At 38.3% G+C, this 21,101-nt stretch overlaps 1 protein-coding gene across 1 annotated transcript in view; it reads right to left on the reverse strand.

Annotated features, from left to right (window-relative positions):
- Positions 1–21,101, reverse strand: part of LOC117402503 (exostosin-1-like) — a 321,233-nt gene that overhangs the window by 21,837 nt on the left and 278,295 nt on the right. The window contains exons 5-7 of the mRNA XM_034003718.3: positions 15,392–15,524; positions 12,965–13,083; positions 11,584–11,679 (exon numbers count right to left, since the gene is read on the reverse strand). Coding sequence (XP_033859609.1) covers positions 11,584–11,679; positions 12,965–13,083; positions 15,392–15,524 — 348 coding nt within the window. The remainder of the gene's footprint in view (positions 1–11,583; positions 11,680–12,964; positions 13,084–15,391; positions 15,525–21,101) is intronic.

A 21,101-nucleotide genomic window follows, 5' to 3' on the forward strand; every position in this document is an offset into this window, starting at 1 on the left:
GGGTGTACTGTATTACCTTGTTGTATTGTTTTAGAAGTGTTTATGTCCATTTTTATTTTAAGGTTAACAATATTTTTTTAATGAACTTATAAACTTGGCATCCTAGTCATATAAGTAGATGTAGTAAATAAAAGGGCATATTTTCTGAATTCCTAACTTTCATTTAAAGCCCTTCATGTGGGTTTATGAGGTCAATCTCCGGAACAGATATGGGGGTTGAAACAAGTATAGGCCTACATTTTTTTCAACAGCAAGCTTACAATTTCAATACATTGTATAACAATAACCAAACCTACTTATTATCTATTGCACATTTCACCTGAAGAACATCACTGTGCTCCGAAAAGCTGTTATAATGTAACTTAAAAGAGACATGATAAAAAAAAAAAACAACTCTGGATCAACCACATACTCCTGACTTTTTCACTACAAATCCCAGCTCAGAGCTCAATTTCTGAAGCTAGCTGTGGGCATATTCCTAGTTTAGCACAACAGAATTATTAAAAGGGAGTCAGATCAGCAGTTGAAATCAAATTTCTGAACACTCATTTCCATTCTGAAAATAAATAGGCAATGTTTGATGGCAGCTGCCAATGTGAATCAAGTTTGTATCTTCATTGCACAAATAGCCCTCCCTAACTGTCCGACACTAAATAACTTTAACATACTTGTTATTGTGCATTTAGGATTCCTTTGCAAGTGAAAGCACAAATGAGATGCCACATATAATTCCACATTTCATCTGTAACTAGGAGTTGAAAGCAATTTGATTGAGCAACCTTGTTTGAATTAGGACTCAGTCAGCCCGTTAGGATTGCATGTTGGCAGAACTCGATCTCTCTAACTTATGGAGGAAATTATTTAAGGAGCGCCCATTGTGAAGGATGAGAGAGCCGAGTGCCTACACTCAGACTGCGGCAAAAAGCATGTAATCATTAAACGTACTATCAGGAAAATAATGCTGGCAACAGACTGGATTTTTACAAGTTTACAAAAATGTGATACAATATTTTATTCTTTCTATATTATGATCTAATGAAACCAGAAGACATAGGTCCAGGAATTTGTGAAATTTGTGTGGATAAATGAGGTATCATTGCATGTGACTAGAATGCATGAATACTGTAAAACAAAGAAACTAGTAACGTAAACCCAATTAGCATTTACTGAAGATATATGAAAAACTGTATATTACAAAGACAGAAGAATGTTTTAAAATCGGTTTACCTTTACAGTGTTACGCCTAGCAAAATCTTATCAAAATGCGATACACCTCCAACACTGTTTCCCTAGCGTTTTCTGTTACCAAAAAATAATAATAATAATAATAATAATGATAATAATAATAATAATAATAATAATAATAATAATAATAATAATAAATAAATAAATAAATAAATAAATAAATAAAAATACTACAAAGCTACAAGATCATAACACATTTTATGACGGGAATAAGCTACCTCAGCCCATCAAAGCTCACAATTTTCCTATAAACTAAGTTGTGTGTCTAGCAGCTAGAAAAGGTATTATTAAGTTATTCCACGCATTACTATTAAATAATGGTATCTACGTGTTGTTAGTTTTCTTGGATTTCAAACAAAAATACAATTCTATTATTTATTTTTAAACTAAATAAACAAGCCTGCTGTGTAATTTGAACCTCTCTTACATTTCAACAATATGCATACCAACAGAACTTTGTAAATAATTCTATCATAGTATTTTGTTTCAGCGACGTAAAATATGTTTGCTGGGCTTCACTAAGTAACTGCCTCAGGAGAACACATTTTACAGAATCGGCATCCTTCTGCTGTTCATTTAGGCAATGTGTGGAAGTTATAAAAAAAGGCCAACAAAATGATTGGATATATAGTGAAAAGTGTTGAATTTAAATCAAGGGAAGTAATGTTAAAACTTTACAATGCATTAGTAAGACCTCTTCTAGAATATTGTGTTCAGTTCTGGTCACCTCGCTACAAAAAGGATATTGCTGCTCTAGAAAGAGTGCAAAGAAGAGAGACCAGAATTATTCCTGGTTTAAAAGCATGTCATGCAGGCAGGCTAAAAGAATTGAATCTATTCAGTCTTGAACAAAGAAGACTACGCGACGATCTGATTCAAGCATTCAAAATTCTAAAAGGTATTGACAATGTCGACCCAGGGGACTTTTTTCTACCTGAAAAAGGAAGCAAGGACCAGGGGTCACAAATGGAGACTAGATAAAGGGGCATTCAGAATAGAAAATAGGAGGCATTTTTTTACACAGAGAATTGTGGGAGTCTGGAACCAACTCCTTGTTGAAGCTGACACCCTGGGACACCCATTTAAAGCGCTGCCGCTGTGAGCGGAGGATGAGTCACACAGCTTGGACGACACCGGATCGGATCCAGGCTGTGCAAAGAGGCCGAACTTTGCTGGGGACTCCCAAAGGGGGCGTCACACTGGCTCTGATGCTCCCGGGGTGGGGGATGGGAAACCCGCAGGGACTCTTTCTCCTCATCGCGTTACAGCAAACCCTACTGACACTGAGCACATTCAGAGTAGATAAAAAGCAGGGCTGATCTCTGTTCTCCGAGATCGGTAGCCCGTCCACCTCTGAACACACCCTCAGAACGTATGTGCTGTGTTGGGACCCGCTGCGGTGAGGAGAAAAAACATAACTGGACATTCCAAATTGGGGGGAAAATAAAAAATAATAATTGGTCACTCTGAATTATTTTTTTTTTTTTGTACTGTATTTCAGAGATACAACTCATCAGGGAGCCGCGGATGAATGGTGTGCGGATAAATTAGGTTCTACTGTATTATTATTATTATTATTATTATTATTATTATTATTAATAAAGTTGGGAGAACACCATAAACAGAATGTGATACAAGTTACACTTGTGGGTTGACAGATCAGGTTTTAAAAGACTCTATTAAAGGTTGCTGCTGCCACCTCAAATTCATCCATGATGTGGGGGCAGGGAGAGTTAATAAGCCAACACTTGAAAATAAATTAAAGCAAAAGGATGATTTATTTTGTTTCCATTAGGTAACTGGCCAGGAGCAAAAAATAGAAAAAAAAACAATAAAATATTATCCTCAGAATTTTTGTAGAACTGTGCAAATGACCTCTGGCTAGCCTGGTTTGTATTTTCAGTGCATTCTTTTTTTTATAAAACGTTTATTATCATAACCCTGGTTCCCTGAAATAGAAATGTAACCATTACCTAGCACAGTCCTTTTGTGCCCTCAGGGATGGGGCCACGTGATATACACTTTTCAGGATTTGGGTCTTTAGGAGGTAAATACCCATTCGATAATGGTTAAATTTTGTACTTGAAAGGGAACAATTAATAATTTGTTATTGTCATTTGTTGACTTTTTTATTGAGTGTTCATTACAGTGGAACGTTGCATATCCGACCGTCACATAAGCGCCCTGATCAATTAATCGCCTCGCTAAATAAATAAATAATATTAAAATGAGGCTACGAGAGTAATAGCATTGGCAGCAAGTGCAGCGTCCGCGATGGAAACAGAAAGAAAGCGTTACAGCAATCAGCCTTTTGGTGCGTTGCCCTTTAAGAGAGACGGGCTGCGTGCGTGTGTCAGTCAGCTGTGTGTAGCAGTGACGTTTCAATACACCAGTTGAGAAAGCTTTGTGTTTTACTCTTTTTTTGTGCAATGTGTTTATATGATGGAGCACACGGTTGCAGATATTGGAAGCGTGTTGTTGTAGCTTTTAAATGCATTTGAATTAAACAAAGCAAGTTTCATAAACACAATGCTTACCGGCAGTTTGTTTAAAATAGCCGAAACAATATTTAAACCAAGCCATCAGCTGCAGGTTACTGTACATTTACCGTATGTTTTGTATTTTCTTTTAAAGCTTTGTGTGGAGATATCTTATTGTAAACCGCATAGCAACACTGTGTATTGTAGCCTAATTAATCTTGTTTACGTTTGCTTACTTTCAAAGCAAAGCATATCCCTGTGTTTAAAGCAGTTTGAGTGTTGTTTTTGTTCACTAACCTATTTATGCATGTGTAAATGTAATTTTCTACAGATGTTTGCAAATCTGACTTTTTCACATATCCGCCTATACCCCAGTCCACAGGGGGTCAGATATGCAACGTTGTACTGTATTTATTAATAAAGTTAGATTATATAATAAACAGAAACATGACATCGAACTTGAGACTGAAAATGTGCTCAGAACAGCTTCATATTATATTAAACTATGTAGTGCCATATTACTATAAAAGGAAGATATTCTTCAGAGATAGAGTTTGACATTAGCAACTGTCAATTAGTGGGAAGGATAACCACCATAAACCAGCACCTATGACAGTAGAACAGCAAAACTTTAGCAAGGAGTCTAAAAATCTGCAGCTACAGCAGCTGGCTCTAGTAGACTCAAATGACCAATTAATTGAAAGACCAGAATACAGTACGTTTGCTCTGGCAACAGACTGCAATTGTGATAACAGAAACGAATAATGCATGCAGACACACAAGGTGGACTAATTAGGACTGCACTTCCTGACATGGTTTTTGGGATAATGTTAATGTTACTGTGGTGATGGTGAAGACTCAAGGAATAAGGGTGAGGACATGTTATTAGATACAGAAAAAAACATGAAGCACAGAGTATTTGTGAGAAATGCAAAATCTGATTGGGGGGGACATGCCTCGTGGGTACCATAAGGGTCTGTACTTGAACCCTTACTGTTCCTCATTTATGATTTGGACCAAGATACACACTGCAAGGTTGTTAAATTTGTATAGGATACCAGACTTCGGGGAGTAGTGGAGTCACAAACCGCAGCCCAGTTAATTCAAAGGGATTTGGAACTTCTCTGTAACTGGGGTTAAAATGGACTCATCATTAAAAGGATCTCGCCAATGTGGTGAGGCAATTGAAAAGGCAAATAAAATGTTAGACTATATTGCGAAAAGTGTGGAATACAATTCTAGAGAGGTTATGCTAAGATTATACAAGGCCTTAATTAGACCCTACCTAGAATACTATGCAGTTTTGGTCACCTCACTATAAAAAATACACAAATGCACTCAAAAAGGTACACAGGTGGGCAACTAGGCTGATCCCAGGACTTAATGACATAAGCTATGAGGACAGGTTAAAATAATTTAATCTCTTCAGCCTAGAAAAAAGAAGGGAAAGAGGGGACTTGACTGAAGCCTATAAACTCATGAAAGCTATAGATAAAATCATAAATGACTAGATTCTGTCCTTTTAAATTAGATAGTAGGGGTGAATGGTGTGCTAACAAGGGACGAGTCTTGATAGGCCAAATGGCCTTTTTCTTGTTCCTAAACTTTTCTTCTGTTGTTATTAGAAGAAGTGCTGATAAGTCTGGTTAAACAGTCGTCACATCTGTAAATAAACCCAAAGAAAACCTACCACAAGGACATTTCTGCAAGGAATAAGGCAGATGAATGCCGTTCAACAGGAAACATCTTTGCTTTGAAGTCCACTGCACAATGCATTTGTCTATCCAAGCCAGAAACACTTTTAAATCTGAAGCCAGTTTTTTTTTCTTGAATAATGGTGGAAAATAAGGCTTAAAAAGGTTGCTATGGAAAATTAACTGAATCATGTAACCTTACTCTCTCAAATTTTCTCAAGGCTATAGTAACACTAAAGCAGATCTTGACACGGCTTTATTTTCTGTATGTGTCCCAACTAGGGTTGCCACCTGTACGGGTTTGACCCGGACAGTCCGAGAATTGGGTGTCCGGGTGGCAGGAATTAACAAACCGAAATGCCTTAATGTCCAGTTCTAAGTGAAATGCATAAGAAACACCAACCTTCATTTAATATTTTACAAAATTGTATATACTAGACTTGTTAGAAAGTCTGCAACAATGGTGCAAATTTGCTTTGGATTGTTATTGTCGATACGTGTAGATACTACTATTAAGACACCCACCGTGCAGTTATTGCAACGTCCCTAGACAATATAAATGATGTTATGTTAAAATAAATGATTTCTGCACCGTACAAAAAAAGCTGATTTTGCCAGTGCTTGCTAGTCTATTAACCAGCTTTAAATTTAAAGTGTTTCAGTTTCGGCTTTATTGTTAAAGTTTTCACACGTGGCAATACTGTCCTACAATTACTAAATGATATTGTGATCATTCCACTGTGTTATGTTAGTGACCCAGAGCTAAGTTTTAAAACTGAGAGTTAGCACATGCCTATCGTTAAAGGGTACTGCAGCTACTAATCCTTTCCAATTACTGGTGTCTTAAAATGTAAGGGCCATATAACAATGATACATATTGTAACTCATTTTTAGAAGGCCTGCTTTGTTGTTCTCTAAGTGGCTGCAGTGACAAAATTTGTAGATGCGTTAACTAGTTACTGTAAATTAGATATTGTTTTAGCACACTTTTCATTAAGTAAACATGTATTTTAATGAAATTAAAAGTAGAAATACAAAACGGTGTGGCATTTTTCTTTGTGAACATGAAGTGAAAAACGGCAATTCAAAAACTGTCAAAATCTACCAAGGTAGCAAATCCACGAATAATATCAGGCAAAATTTCCCGTTATACAGTACATTAGTTGCTTAAAGGATTTCCACTATCTTATTAGAAATGTACTGTTTAGTACTGATCTGTACATTCTACTGGGCCCCCAGCATTTTAATAATGTTTTACATTACATTGATCTGTGTGTGATTAAATACATAACCTCTACAGTAAAATATGGTTTACTTCCGATATATAACGGTAATTAAACCATATATATGCGTGCATGTATGTATAATATGCATTGCATATTTTGCGGTAGCCATTAGTAACATTGAAAAACCTGAAACAAATCTGAGTACATTTTGACTCATTTTTGTCTCTTTTTACCAACACACAATCGATAGTGCCGTAGTTTTTAATGTCTGTTAATAACGTTCATTAATATTTATTATGGGGGGGCACAATGGCTGTAAAATAATTCTGACTGTCACAAACGGGCTTAGGCTCAGAAATCCAGTGACTGTCTGGAAAAATTATTTGTAAAAATGTTTATAAAAAAAGCAGGTGGACAGGATCTTCACTTCAGAAATTGCATTGATTTGCCACAGCGTTACTCATCAGAACAGCTACTTGTCTTGGGTAAGATTAGCCTCTGACGTACCATAGCTACTATTTTTTTGGCTTGCAAGTTTGATTGCTAGAAATATCAAGAGCAAGATACTGTGTATACTGGATGATTATTGATTGTACCGAGATCTGGTGGTATTGTGCTAAACTGTATTACAGTATACTGCAGTTTTGATAGACCTAGGCTGACTGAGAAATATGTCTGGGTTTGGTCTGTGAAAAAGGTGGCAACCCTAGTCCCACCGCTGTTACCATAAATGATTTGAAGCTATGATGAAGCTTAGTGTTGAAATGTTTGGAAATACATTTGCAGAGGACAACATTCCTGTTCTCTCAGACATTTTGATGGAGACTATGATTTATTTATGGGCAGTGTCTAGCTTTTTGCGTTACTTCAAGCTCTGTTTCAAAACTAACCTTGCAGATAGCACAGGGTTTGATAAACGTATAAATCATACATGCAATAGATTTCACATGCAGACAACAACAAACTTCTAAGAACAGTTACAATATTGACAATACTCCATAGAGGTTATATATACAGTATATATATATTTGCTAAACTGAAGAATCAGTTTGAAGTTTTAAAGTGTGAGTGTAAAGCTGGAGAAGTCTATTCTACAGATAACTTATTCTGTTCTATGTAAAAAGAGAATAAATAGACACAAGCAGGAAAATACATACTTTGAATATTTCTTACATTATTCATTATATTAAAGAAATCTGCAGGAAATAAAATCCCCCCCAAACTCAGTTATTAGCAGCCTTAAACAAACACCATATAAGTTTCCTGTGATTTTAAGGGTTACAGAAAACCCTGCAGTGTTTACAAGAAATGTCTAATTTACTTTTGCTGTGTGCCAAGTTGTCTGTACGACAGCGATATGTTTTTAAACATAATCATGATTGACTCTCTTCTAAGCACGTATTGCATCCAGATCATGTTCTCTCCTGCAACAATGCTAGTACACTCATTGAAATGAATGGTGTATCGTGGTAACAGAAAACAAGCAATTGTTCAATGTTGTAAGAGGGAGCGTGATCTGAATAAACTGAATAGTAGAACGGTACTCTCCAGGTGGTTTAAGACTTATGATGAGTGAATAAAAATATCAAAACAATTAGGATTATATATATATATATATATATATATATATATATATATATATATATATATATATATATATATATATATATATATATACATATATTGTAAGATAGCAGGTTGTGAGAGACAGCAGGGAGGGGGTTAAAACCTCCCTGCAAAAGAAACATGTGAGAATGCACTTTTTGGTTTATTGTTTAAATTTAATTGTTTAATTGTTTTATTAATGATTATCCGCACCTGGGCGTTATTGGTGAATTAGACCCAGGTGTGGGGTTTAAAAGGAGAGCAGGCAGTCTGCTCGAGGCTGCTGAGGAGAAGGAGGCAGAAAGGGGTGCTCTGCTTCCTGGCAGTCGTGAGGTAAAGTGCTGTTTCAAACCAGTGTGTTTTGTGAGGACGGGGAAACAGCGTAGCTGTCCCGTGTTAGTCAGGGAGTTCCTGGGTGTTAGTTAGTGCTCGTACAGAGCTAGGTGTTTGTTTTGTATTTTGTTTATTTTTTTGTTTATTAAACATAGCGCACCAGCGCTTAAAAATCCATTTCTGTCGTGTTGGGTCTATTTTTAAAGGGGCAATGAACCCGAGAGTGGTGCAATCCTTTACATTTGGTGGCAGCGTGTGTGGGCGCCCCTACGACCCAAAAAAATAATAATAATGGATTTAAAGGAGTTGATTGAAATGGTCAATAGGAACACCGCTGCTCAGAAAGAGCAGATAAAGAAGTGGAGACAGGACTGGGGGCTACCTGATCCGGAGCCCACAGAGCTAGACCTGCTGCTCCAGAAGTGGGAGCAGGTATGGGTAACTCCGCAATCTCCCAAGCCCAGAGGGGAAGAGCCGCTGCTGCCGGAGCCCAGAGGGGAAGAGCTGCCGCTGCCAGAGCCCAGAGGGGAGGAGCTGCCGCTGCCAGAGCCTAGAGGGGAGGAGCTGCCGCTGCCAGAGCCCAGAGGGGAGGAGCCGCTGCTTCCGGAGCCCAGGGAGGAGGTGAAAAGCATACCTCCACCACAGCCCCGACCACCACCCCTACGGTCCAGTCCGGCGTCGCTGCGTCCGGTCCCTCACCCCTTGCTCCTGGACACCCTGTCGGTTAGCCTGGACCTCCCGTCACTAGACCTGGAGCCCAGGAGTCGGCAGAATCGGGCACAGTTCTGCACCTGGTCCCCTGCTCCGCTCCTCCCGGACACTAAGACGTCGCTGCGCTGCTCCCAGACGTCGCTTACGCTCCCCCTGGTCACTGCTTCGCTCCCCCTTGCTGACCGGACGTCGCTGCACTGGGTCCCAGCTGCAGGCCTCTGCCCGCTGCTGCAGCCTCCAGTGCCCCGGTTGTCGTTCTGGTCGCCCCTGTCAAACCGTTGGGGTCCCTCGTCGCCGGTGCGCGGTCCCTACTTGGCTGAGCTGGGACGTGGACCGATCCACCCTCGAGTTTGCCCGTGGAAGAGGGCGAAAATGGACATTTGTGGACTCGAGGGTGGGTGGTTGTGTTTTAGGGGAGGAGGTGGCCGTTTCGTGGCCTGTGTCTTGTAAAGACAAGGGGGGGGATGTGTAAGATAGCGGGTTGTGAGAGACAGCAGGGAGGGGGTTAAAACCTCCCTGCAAAAGAAACATGTGAGAATGCACTTTTTGGTTTATTGTTTAAATTTAATTGTTTAATTGTTTTATTAATGATCATCCGCACCTGGGCGTTATTGGGGAATTAGACCCAGGTGTGGGGTTTAAAAGGAGAACAGGCAGTCTGCTTGAAGCTGCTGAGGAGAAGGAGGCAGAAAGGGGTGCTCTGCTTCCTGGCAGTCGTGAGGTAAAGTGCTGTTTGAAAACCAGTGTGTTTTGTGAGGACGGGGAAACAGCCTAGCTGTCCCGTGTTAGTTAGGGAGTTCCTGGGTGTTAGTTAGTGCTCGTACAGAGCTAGGTGTTTGTTTTGTATTTTGTTTATTTTTTTGTTTATTAAACATAGCGCACCAGCGCTTAAAAATCAATTTCTGTCGTGTTGGGTCTATTTTTAAAGGGGCAACGAACCCGAGAGTGGTGCAATCCTTTACATTATATATATATATATATATATATATATATATATATATATATATATATATATATATATATATAGTCAAAGATTGCACCACTCTCGGGTTCGTTGTTCGTGAATTTCCTCCCAAGCTTCAGTTTTTTAGCGGACTGAAGCAGGTTCTCTTGCAGTATTTCCCTGCATTTTGCTCCATCCATTCTTCCTTCAATTTTAACAAGATGCCCAGTCCCTGCTGATGAGAAGCATCCCCACAGCATGATGCTGCCACCACCATACTTCACTGTAGGGATGGTGTGTCTTGAGGCATGGGCAGTGTTAGGTTTGCGCCACACATAGCGCTTTGAGTTTTGGCCAAAAAGCTCTATCTTGGTCTCATCTGACCACAAAACCTTTTCCCACATCGCAGCTGGGTCACTCTCATGCTTTCTGGCAAACTCCAGACATGCTTTCAGATGGTACTTTTTGAGTAACGGCTTCTTTATTGCCACCCTCCCATACAGGCCAGTATTATGCAGAGCTCTTGATATGGTTGACTGGTGCACCATTACTCCACTCCCAGCCACTGAACTCTGTAGATCCTTCAAAGTGATTGTTGGCCTCTCTGTGGCTTCTCTCACAAGTCTCCTTCTTGTTTGAGCGCTGAGTTTTGAGGGACGGCCTTTTCCTGGCAGTGCCTGGCTGGTGTGATGCAGCTTCCACCTCCTCATTATTGATCCAACTGTGCTCACTGTGATATCCAAACACTTGGATATTATTTTGTACCCTTTCCCTAATCTATGCATTTGTATTACTTTATCTCTACCTTCTGTAGAATGCTCTTTGGTCTTCATTTTCCTTCAGATTCACAGCCTGACCAATGATCCTTCAACAGTGGGGTTTTTATCCAGAAAATGTGACAGCAACTTTAATGGTTCACAGGTGGAGGCCAATGGTAAGGTAATTGTGTCCTCGTTAGGGCAATTTCTTTCATCGGTGTAAATTGGGAGCTTCCACAGCACAGGGGTTGAATACTTATGCAAGCAAGATATTTCAGTTTTTTATTTTTCTTAAAAACATTTCCCAACATAAAACCAATGTCACCTTACAATAATTGATTTTGAGTTTCAGTGTTTCAAAATAAAATATCAAACAGAACGAAATTTCAATGTACCATTTGTAATTCAGTAATATGAGAGAATTGGCACTGTATATATATATATATATATATATATATATATATATATATATATATTGCTACAATTTACAATTGGGACAACGCAGGATTCAGCAAAGCTATAGTGCGTTTCTTGTAAATACTGCTGAAATCAAGGACTGTTAGACCCCACGGTAATGGTGTCACCTACCTTACTCTCTCCCTCGATGACTGTTATAGGCACTAAGGTGGAGGGCCACTTGTTTTTCAGAGGTAAAGGTTTGTCACAGTTCCATAGCACAATTATCTGGGATACAGGGGGAAAAGTCTTGATCAAAGTGGGCAACCACAAAAACAGTTAATTTTGTATTCCCTAGCAGAAAAAAAAACCCATTGAACTCCAATGGTTTAAAAGAAAACCAGACACTACCTTTCCCGAGAAAATCTCTGACTATAATTCAGCATTTAAAAGTCTGATTTTCTAACAGTTTACCCATATAGGGCCTGGTATCAAGGTGTGTCATAAACCTTTTGAGCACTAAAAAATAAAGAAAAAATGATGCAAATTGCATTTTCCCATGAAAACCTTCATAAATATGGTTCACGGTGGTAAACTCTGTAACTGATTCTCATTGAAACATTTGTCATCGATTGTTTTTTTTTTCTTTTGGTATTACTGCATAGACTCTCATTGTGTTTTTATGGTTGTGGATACAACTCTGTAATGTACTCAAGTTTAAATAAAGTACAGATACAACATGAACATGTAATCCTGACAACATCTTCATTGATAACCAGAATAAATTTGAAGTGTTGTTACAACAAATACAAGTTTTTTTGTCTTATGTTTTATTTGCAGCCTACATCTGCACAATGTTTACTCCATTTACACCAATTACCTGTTGAATCTTGTTAAATTAAGCAACAAGTATTTCCATTTTTTTAATCGTCCTGTAATTCTTGAATTATTGCATTATTTGTGAGATGACAAGTAGAGTTATAACAGTTATAGACTTATTTAGACCATATTTTGAATTTGGAGTAACTTTGATATATAAATAGACAACACAATCATATTATCCACCTCTGTGTTAATTAGATCTGGTCATTGAAATGTCTCACCCTTTGAAGAGCTGAATGTATCAACATCATGGATATTTATTGACCTAGTTAATACAAGCGAGGCATTGGAGGATCTAATTTTCAAACACTAGCAGCAGGAGGGGACACTTAAACAGTGGCAACATTGAAGTGGGAATAATAGACAGAGCAGAAACAAAAACGTGGATATTTCTCCATTCGCCAATGATGCAAAAACTCAAAATAAAAAAGGACATTTGCAGAAGTCAGGGATTTAGGCCAAATTAAATCAATAGAGTGGGCTGCAATTATAAAATCTAAAATAGAGTTCCCATATATAATAATAAACTACATCGTTATACTGCACAACAGACTTGCAATTGTACTACCGTTTATGATATTTTATTAAACTATTCCTTTCGTGAAGTTAAAATGAGGCTGTAATATGAAACTAGTTACATTTTCCAAACAAGGTTCAGTATCCCTAATCATTAAGTAAGTCATGCTCTTACCTGCGCGCAGTATTTGGATTTGGCAACAGCGAGTAGTAGTTTGACAATAGGCTGGGACTGTGACATCAGAGGGGTGATGGCCTGGATGACAGCTGTGAACTCCTGGGATGGGCTTTTACCTACAACAACGTTGAATAAAAAAACAACATTATTGTATTACTTGTATTGTAACACTTGAAATGTATTTGCTTACGATTGTAAGTCGCCCTGGATAAGGGCGTCTGCTAAGAAATAAATAATAATAATAATAATAATTGAGACAAATCAAGGCTTAAACAAGGAATGCTTCCTTAATTTAAATTCAGCTCAAAGCTTCTTAAGGTGTAAGGACTCTACCTGGTTTGTTTACTTAGCAGACGCCTTTATCCAAGGCGACTTACAGAGACTAGGGTGTGTGAACTATGCATCAGCTGCAGAGTCACTTACAACAACGTCTCACCCGAAAGACGGAGCACAAGGAGGTGAAGTGACTTGCTCAGGGTCACACAATGAGTCAGTGGCTGAGGTGGGATTTGAACCGGGGACCTCCTGGTTACAAGCCCTTTTCTTTAACCACTGGACCACACAGCCTCCTAAAACAGTGACACAGGGTTGCATGTCTAAGGTACTGTTGTTTGTGGTAGTGGAGGAAAACTAGAATTTGTCCAAACTAGTAGCACTTTGCCATGACGACTGCATGCTTCACAGTGTTCTTTTTTAGTTTGGTCTAGGGTGGCAGTCTAGAGGGCAGCCTTCAGCAATGCTCATTGGTATCAATAGGAATCCTTTACAGAGTAATGATAAAATGGACCTGGGGGAGTAGGGCAAGTTGCACCAGGAGCCACTTGCGTCCCATGCTCTTTATCACCATAATGAAGGACACAGCCAGGAGCTATCCATATAAGCATGTGGATACTTTTCATCATCAATAAACACAACATAATATAATCATATACTTAATATACTGTATTGTAGCCAGTTAAACATAGGTTGTACAGTACACCATTGCCTATTACTGTAAATCTATGCCCCTTGATAAATGGATGAGATGAAATTGTAAGGCATTTTACTCTTCATTTACAATGACAGCAACATATTGTAGTAGCAACCTTGGAAAATCCTATAAGGTAATCAGAGATAAGGTCTACTGACAGCAGGCAAAGCCATTACAGCCTTTGAATAGGGAGCGTCTGTTCACAGGTGCTCTAGAGAATAAACAGGTTGATTTAATTCAGAACTAGTGATAATTTCAATTAAGTATGTGTACCAGGCTGAAAAAAAGAACACCGAAGTAAAAATATTTCACGTTTAGCATTAAAATCTGTGCATTTCCACATATTTTTTTTGAACTCATGGAACAGATCAAATGGTGCAATGGATTTTTAAGTTTCCAAATATTTCCCTTTGAAGATTGTGTGTCAGACTAAAGGCTTGATGGTCCAGTGGTTAAAAAAAGGGCTTGTACCAGGAGGTTCCTGGTTCAAATCGCAGCTCAGCCACTAACTCACTGTATATGAACCCGATCAAGTCAATAAACCTCCTTGTGCTCCATCCTTCAAATGAGATGTAAAACCAAGGTCCTTTTGTAAGAGACTCTGCAGCCACAATTGTTGATGCAGAGTTCCCCCTCAGGTCTCTAAGTCGCTTTGTATAGACTATAACATTACAGTAGTCATTGTTTGTGTGCAAGTATGGTGATACGAGGAGCTCTGAAGGTGCTAACAGAAAAACGCAGTTCAATACATCAATGACAATTTCTGACAGGGAGGACAAGGTGAGATTGCATTTGCACTCAATAGTGCAATAGACAATAGACAATAGACAATAGACAATCACAATTTTCAACCAAGGCCACTTGGAAATGCAATCATTGTGCTGTACTGTTAGGCATTACAAACTCTAAGATTATTATTTTATTATTATTTGTTTATTTAGCAGACGCCTTTATACAAGGCGACTTACAGAGACTAGGGTGTGTGAACGATGCATCAGCTGTAGAGTCACTTATAACGTCTCACCCGATAGACAGAGCACAAGGAGGTTAAGTCACTTGCTCAAGGTCACACAGTGAGTCAATGAGTGAGCTGGGATTTGAACTGGGGATCTCCTAGTTAACAAGCCCTTTTCTTTAATCACCAGACCAAACGGCCTCCTCATGTACAGTTCAATTGTTTCATATGTGTTTTAAAAATACAATAGGCAATTAGGGCTTAAAAGGATGTGATGTACAGAACATTCTCATCTTTGGACTCTAGGATTGATTGTGAAATAATTTGATTGCTGTTCCATTCATACTATTCAACAATTAGATTATGCCTAATATACCGACAGTACACTTTGTATTAATACAATAATAATAATAATAATAATAATAATAATAATACATACATACATACATACATACATACATAGCAGACAAAAATACTATAAATAGCAGACATTACTCACCCAGCACTGAATAATAAAATGGAAACTCTGCTGAATTTGTAGAAAACTGTGGTAATATGTACAGACCTCCTGGTAAGGAATTCCACATTAATTTATTTCTTGATATGTGTGAATAAATTCGATCTTGGATTATCTGAACAAAAAAAAAAAAGAAAAGATATTGTGTCTATTCTTGTAATGAGAAACGTTATCAATATAAATAGTCATTGTTAAGTTACATATTTAACAGTTCAGTAATACTAGGCAAGTTCATAAAGATAAATAATAAAACATAATAAAAGGAGTGTGACTATAAAAGGTGTCTGAAATATTTACATCCACATAGTAACATAGTGCCACCATTTAACTTTATAGAACTCCCTCAGGTATGCGTTTTCATTTATTATCACTTAACACATAAAAAACACAGTGGAAAGAGGTCTCAGATCATTTTTTAGCAGTAATGCATGATGAGTCTGTATAAACAACAAGTTCATACCAGTTACAGCATTGTTTCCTGAAAAAAGGCACACTAGGGCTGCTCTTGTATATTGGTCGGTGCTAAGTAAAGGGAACAGAGTACCCTGGACTAGATGGCAGTCGGTCATCTAGAAAGGGGGCGGAGCTTCGGTGCACTAACTCATCGACCCGGAAGGGAAACGATGCGGCAGCCTCAGATTGGAGGAGCGGCTGCAATTGTTTACCAAGGGGTCATGAGTGACGGTACAAATAGGGGACGGAGCGACGTGATCTGTTCCTTCGTTTATGGTTAAGGAATGACCCGGAAGGACCAGTGTTTATATATATCATACCGTGAGTGTTTTGTTTGTTTGTCTCTAATTTGTTCCTTGTTATTTATTAGTAGACGGCTAACATGTTCCGGTGCTGTCGCCTGAGCCCAGCACTAACCCAGACATCACTGCACCTGGGTCAGGATATAAATTGTATTAGCACCACGAGCACTACAGCACGCACCCAGGACTAGTGACTGTGTTTGTATATTGTGTGTGTAATTGACAGTCTTTATTATCTGGGACTGCAAACCCTTTATTTAGAACAGTGCAGTACACATTGCTGTGTATTGCCTGGGATTATTATTTATGGTCACCAGACCAGGATTATAAATAATCCTCCTTGCACTTTGGATTCTTGTTGTGTGCCTTTCATTGATCACCGCATCACTTCTGCACCTGCACACTGTTAACCACTTTGCCACAGACCTGCATTGGGAGTTCTGCTTTTCTCCAATCTACTGTCCGATTTTCTGGTTTCATTTATTTATTTATTTTGTCATCATTTTCATAAGAAACTCAAGAAACACCTTCTAAGCTCTGTCCCCCTCATCACTACCCCTCCATACTAACATGTTCATGGCAGCAGTGTGGAGTAGTGGTTAGGGCTCTGGACTCCTGACCAGAGGGTTGTGGGTTCAATCCCAGGTGGGGGACACTGCTGCTGTACCCTTGAGCAAGGTAATTTTCCTAGATTGCTCCAGTAAAAATCCAACTGTATAAATGGGTAATTGTATGTAAAAATAATGTGATATCTTGTAACAATTGTAAGTCACCCTGGATAAGGGTGTCTGCTAAGAAATAAATAATAATAATAATGTCAACTTTACATGTGTTTATAGAAAATCTATTTTTATTTTTTTATCTATTTCTTTCTACACATTGAATCTGCAGGTTCTAATTAAGATTAATGCAATGACTTAATTACAGCATCTTTCATGGCTCACAATTAACTTTTCAAATGATAACAGGAGTCGGTGAAATGCAGATTGACTCATCAAATGTGGTCCTTACTACCTGATATACTTGTATCATTCCTTTTTTTAGATATTCAAGGTATTATGTTTCATTCAGTGCCAAGGGGGTGCAATAAAGGCCCTCCATTTTGCTTAGCCTTTTCATATTTTAAAACTACACTTTAAAAAATGTCTCAGGATTATGTTGATAAACCCTAGAGAATAGGCATAATTTATACATACCTTCCCACTGAGTTTCCTGCTTTAATGTTCCCACAAACCCGGTGAGCCTCCCAAACTCAGTTTATCATGCACTACTATAATGTTTGCCTATTTCTATTTGTTTCTTGACTGGGGTATCATTCAAGTTGACTGAACCTGGGTAAAAAGGCAATGAATGGCACCTGGGCAATATTGGTCCTTTTTGTGCCTGTATAAAAACATTAATCCAATGACACAAAAAGGATATAATAAAACAAAGTAGAATGTGTGATGTAGTGCTGTAGTAACCGTTCACCTTGACAACACTATTTTGACAGCAATGTGAAATTAGATCTGGTGGTCTTGGATTGACCTGTTCTCCAGTGGTTGCTCAATGATTCAGAGATCATGTGTGGATATATAAAGAGAGCTATATAAATGCAGGTTTTCATCTAGCTCCAGTTTCCCTACATCTGATTAATGAATGTATTTATTTATTTTATGCATGCAGGCAATAACAGCAGGTGAGCCATAAGTAGAAACTGTGAAAGATACCCCAGCCTTCTTGTGGAAAACCACCTGATCTTTTGTGAGGTCTTATCCCTAGAGTAGATTAATGTGCTGACAAAGTCTAACAGACTACTGTGGCACAAACAGTGTTGTGCTCATATATATCTACTTAAAAATGACTATCTAGGTCAAGTCGAGAACAGAATCCCTCTCTGTGTCTGAGACCCTTTTACTGCCTGCTCCAGGAGGACGAAGATGATCTCCGGGCGGAGGAGCAGAGTAGTATTTTGTATTTCACTTGCACTCGTATCTAACCCTGATGTAACTATCAACACTGTTATCTGCTCCTGAACTGCCCCGATATCAAATCGTACTGTGTTTTGTATTTGCTCTTATTAGGACTGAAGTCATTGTATTTTGTATTTTGCTCTTAATTGTACTGTAATTATTGATATGTATTTTTTTGTATACAACGGTAAGTCGCCCTGGGTAAGGGTGTCTGTTAAATAAATAATAATAATAATAATAATAATAATAATAATAATAATAATAATAATAATAATAATACCACCTGATCACCTTAGACACCTGGCTATCCTGTCACATATAGTAATACCTATTTTAATTAAGATATTTCAGTCTTCGTACAGTATGTCTAATAAATGGATATGGTGGTTTGGACTGGAAAAAACACACACACGTTTTTTTCTACCAGCAAAATAGTCAAAAATAATGGAAAAAACTACGTGAGGCTATCCACAGAAATAAATTCATTGTCATGCCGCCAATGGCCCTGCCACCTCTTCAACTGCAAATATCACATGAACCCAGTGAGATGCTCACTTCTTATTGTCATGTAACCACTGTTGTTAAGTGCAAAACATTTATAATGTGCATATACAGTTTTCTTATACCGCATAAAATGCATAAATAATGCATACGCAGCAATAAGCTAATACAGGGACATACAGTATATACTGGCACATTCCACATAATACCAATTGTTGAGCTAAATGCTGGTAACTAACCTTAGCTTATGGGACGGTTTAAACCATTTTTAAAAATGTTTTATTGCCTTACTGTAGAAATACAGCAGCTTGAAGAATTACAAGTAATTACTGAGACCTATTCCAAACAACCTACAGGGGAAAAGCACAGTACAGGCTGATACTGCGCAGACACTTGTATTACTTTCTCATATGCTGTAATGGCCTAAAATAGTTTAGCCTGGAGTAAACTGGATACATAATCAATTACTCCCAAACCTTACCAAGCAGATTTTTTCTCCCAAAGAAAATAGACACAATTGTTACAGTATATGAATCCTCTGACAAATAACCCAATGGACCTTTACCACTAGACAGGGTGAAGAAAATTGTTAAAAACTGTCAGGTAGTTGCCTTCCTCTGTGCAGGAGTTAATGGACTATACACTGGCATAACTAGTATTTGTTGGCCTCAAGGCAATACATAACTGATTCAGGCCAATTTTCTAAATGCAATCTTATGATTCATCTGCTAAAAATTGAAACCTGATAGGGAGAAAATGCTATGAAGGAAATGAAACCTCATAAGAGGTCAATTTACTTATAGCTTCCTTTAACCTAGTATCAGCCAAAAACAGAAAATGAGACAAACCATCCAGGGGCATAAACAGAATTGTACAGTATATAACAAGGCATACATTAAACTACACTACTTCCTTGAAGGATACACAAAACAAGCAGCCTTCAGTTTGGGTACCAATTAGAAGGAAGCAGAAGGAACAAGAAAACTGCCACATTCTTCATCATTATGGGAGCATTATGGGATTTGATCCCTTTAGAATCACAATGACTTAATGCACAATCTTATTTAACATCACATCCAAATAGCATTAGTCAAGTTGGCTTCAAGGTCAAAAGATCTTTCAAAGATGCCAGAACAGAAACAATAAAGTTGTACTATATTGCAATTGCTTTGCATGTTTAAAAAGTGTTGTTACAGTTTAAGGTTTGCAGTTTTTTTTAAGGGTCACAGCTTTTGGGACTTTCACCTGCTGAAGGGATGTAACTTGTCCTGGTTGATTGCACAGGTTTTGTTGGTACAATAAAATAAAAAGCTATAAAAAATACACCTGGTATATTTACTGAAAAGTGATTAACACAATAACAAATGTTATTCTTTTTTGGAATATGAATGTTCTTTTTTTAAACATTTATTAAAAAAAAAAAAAAGATACTTCTTGGTTTTAATGTTTCATTTGATGAAGAGCTACCATCTGGTAAGAAACCTTGACATTCATTATAGCCCTCAAATTACAAAACAATAACGAATTGCAGAAATATGCTGGCCCATGAAACTTGGCACTGTAATAGCATTATTTAGCTTACATTATTGGTAATATTACATTCTGGGGATATAGGCAGTATAGTTCTGTCCTTATATCCGTCTATCTGTATGTCACACTTACATTTCTGCAAAAATCTGCTTATCCAATTGTTATGAAACATTCTGTACATACTGTTGATATATGTTACAGTCATCACGGTCATTAATAATACTGTATAGCTATAATTTAGAAGTTACAGCGATAGAGGGGGATATATGCTACTGGCATACTTGTTGATAGGGTACATTTATTTATTTTCATCATTGGAGATTTTCAACATCTGCTATTCCTTCCATTAATAGGGTAGAAATACTGTAGCATTGGGTGGAAAATGAAGCAGGCTCACACAGGTTATCAGGTTCTCAACTTTAGCAGTCTATTAAGCCAGGACTCTACTCTAAGCCAGTGGTACAACTACAGCTGAGCAGTTTAGTGCTACTCAGACTGTGACAAAATAATAAAATAAAAACCTGAAATAATGTCCAAAGCACACTGTTTAGCCGTGTGCCACAGCCAACTAAGTGCAGTCTCTGGTCCTTTTTAGTCCCACTTCTCTTTGATCTCCTTTTTATCTCACTCCAGCAGCAGCTTGTTCCTCTCAGCAGTAGCCTCAACAACAGCAGCCTGCTACTTATCTCCGCATCCAGGCCGTGCTCCCCGGTGCACCAGCCACCAATCCCAAGCATGCACAGTTTCCTGCTCTCGATTCCTTGACGGTTGCAACATCTTGTCTCGTGATCTGTGACAACAATGTTGCAACCAGGTACCACTTGCGCGTCAAGCTGAGCCCCTGATTGGTGGTGATTCTGATGTCTCTGAACACCTGCTGCCAATGAACTTTTGAATCTGGGTCACAGACCTTTCTCGAACGTGGTTACAGCAAACCCAGGGTCGTTACACAGC

This window comes from Acipenser ruthenus, chromosome 5, assembly GCF_902713425.1.
Source record: "Acipenser ruthenus chromosome 5, fAciRut3.2 maternal haplotype, whole genome shotgun sequence".
In the NCBI taxonomy this organism is placed as follows: domain Eukaryota; kingdom Metazoa; phylum Chordata; class Actinopteri; order Acipenseriformes; family Acipenseridae; genus Acipenser; species Acipenser ruthenus.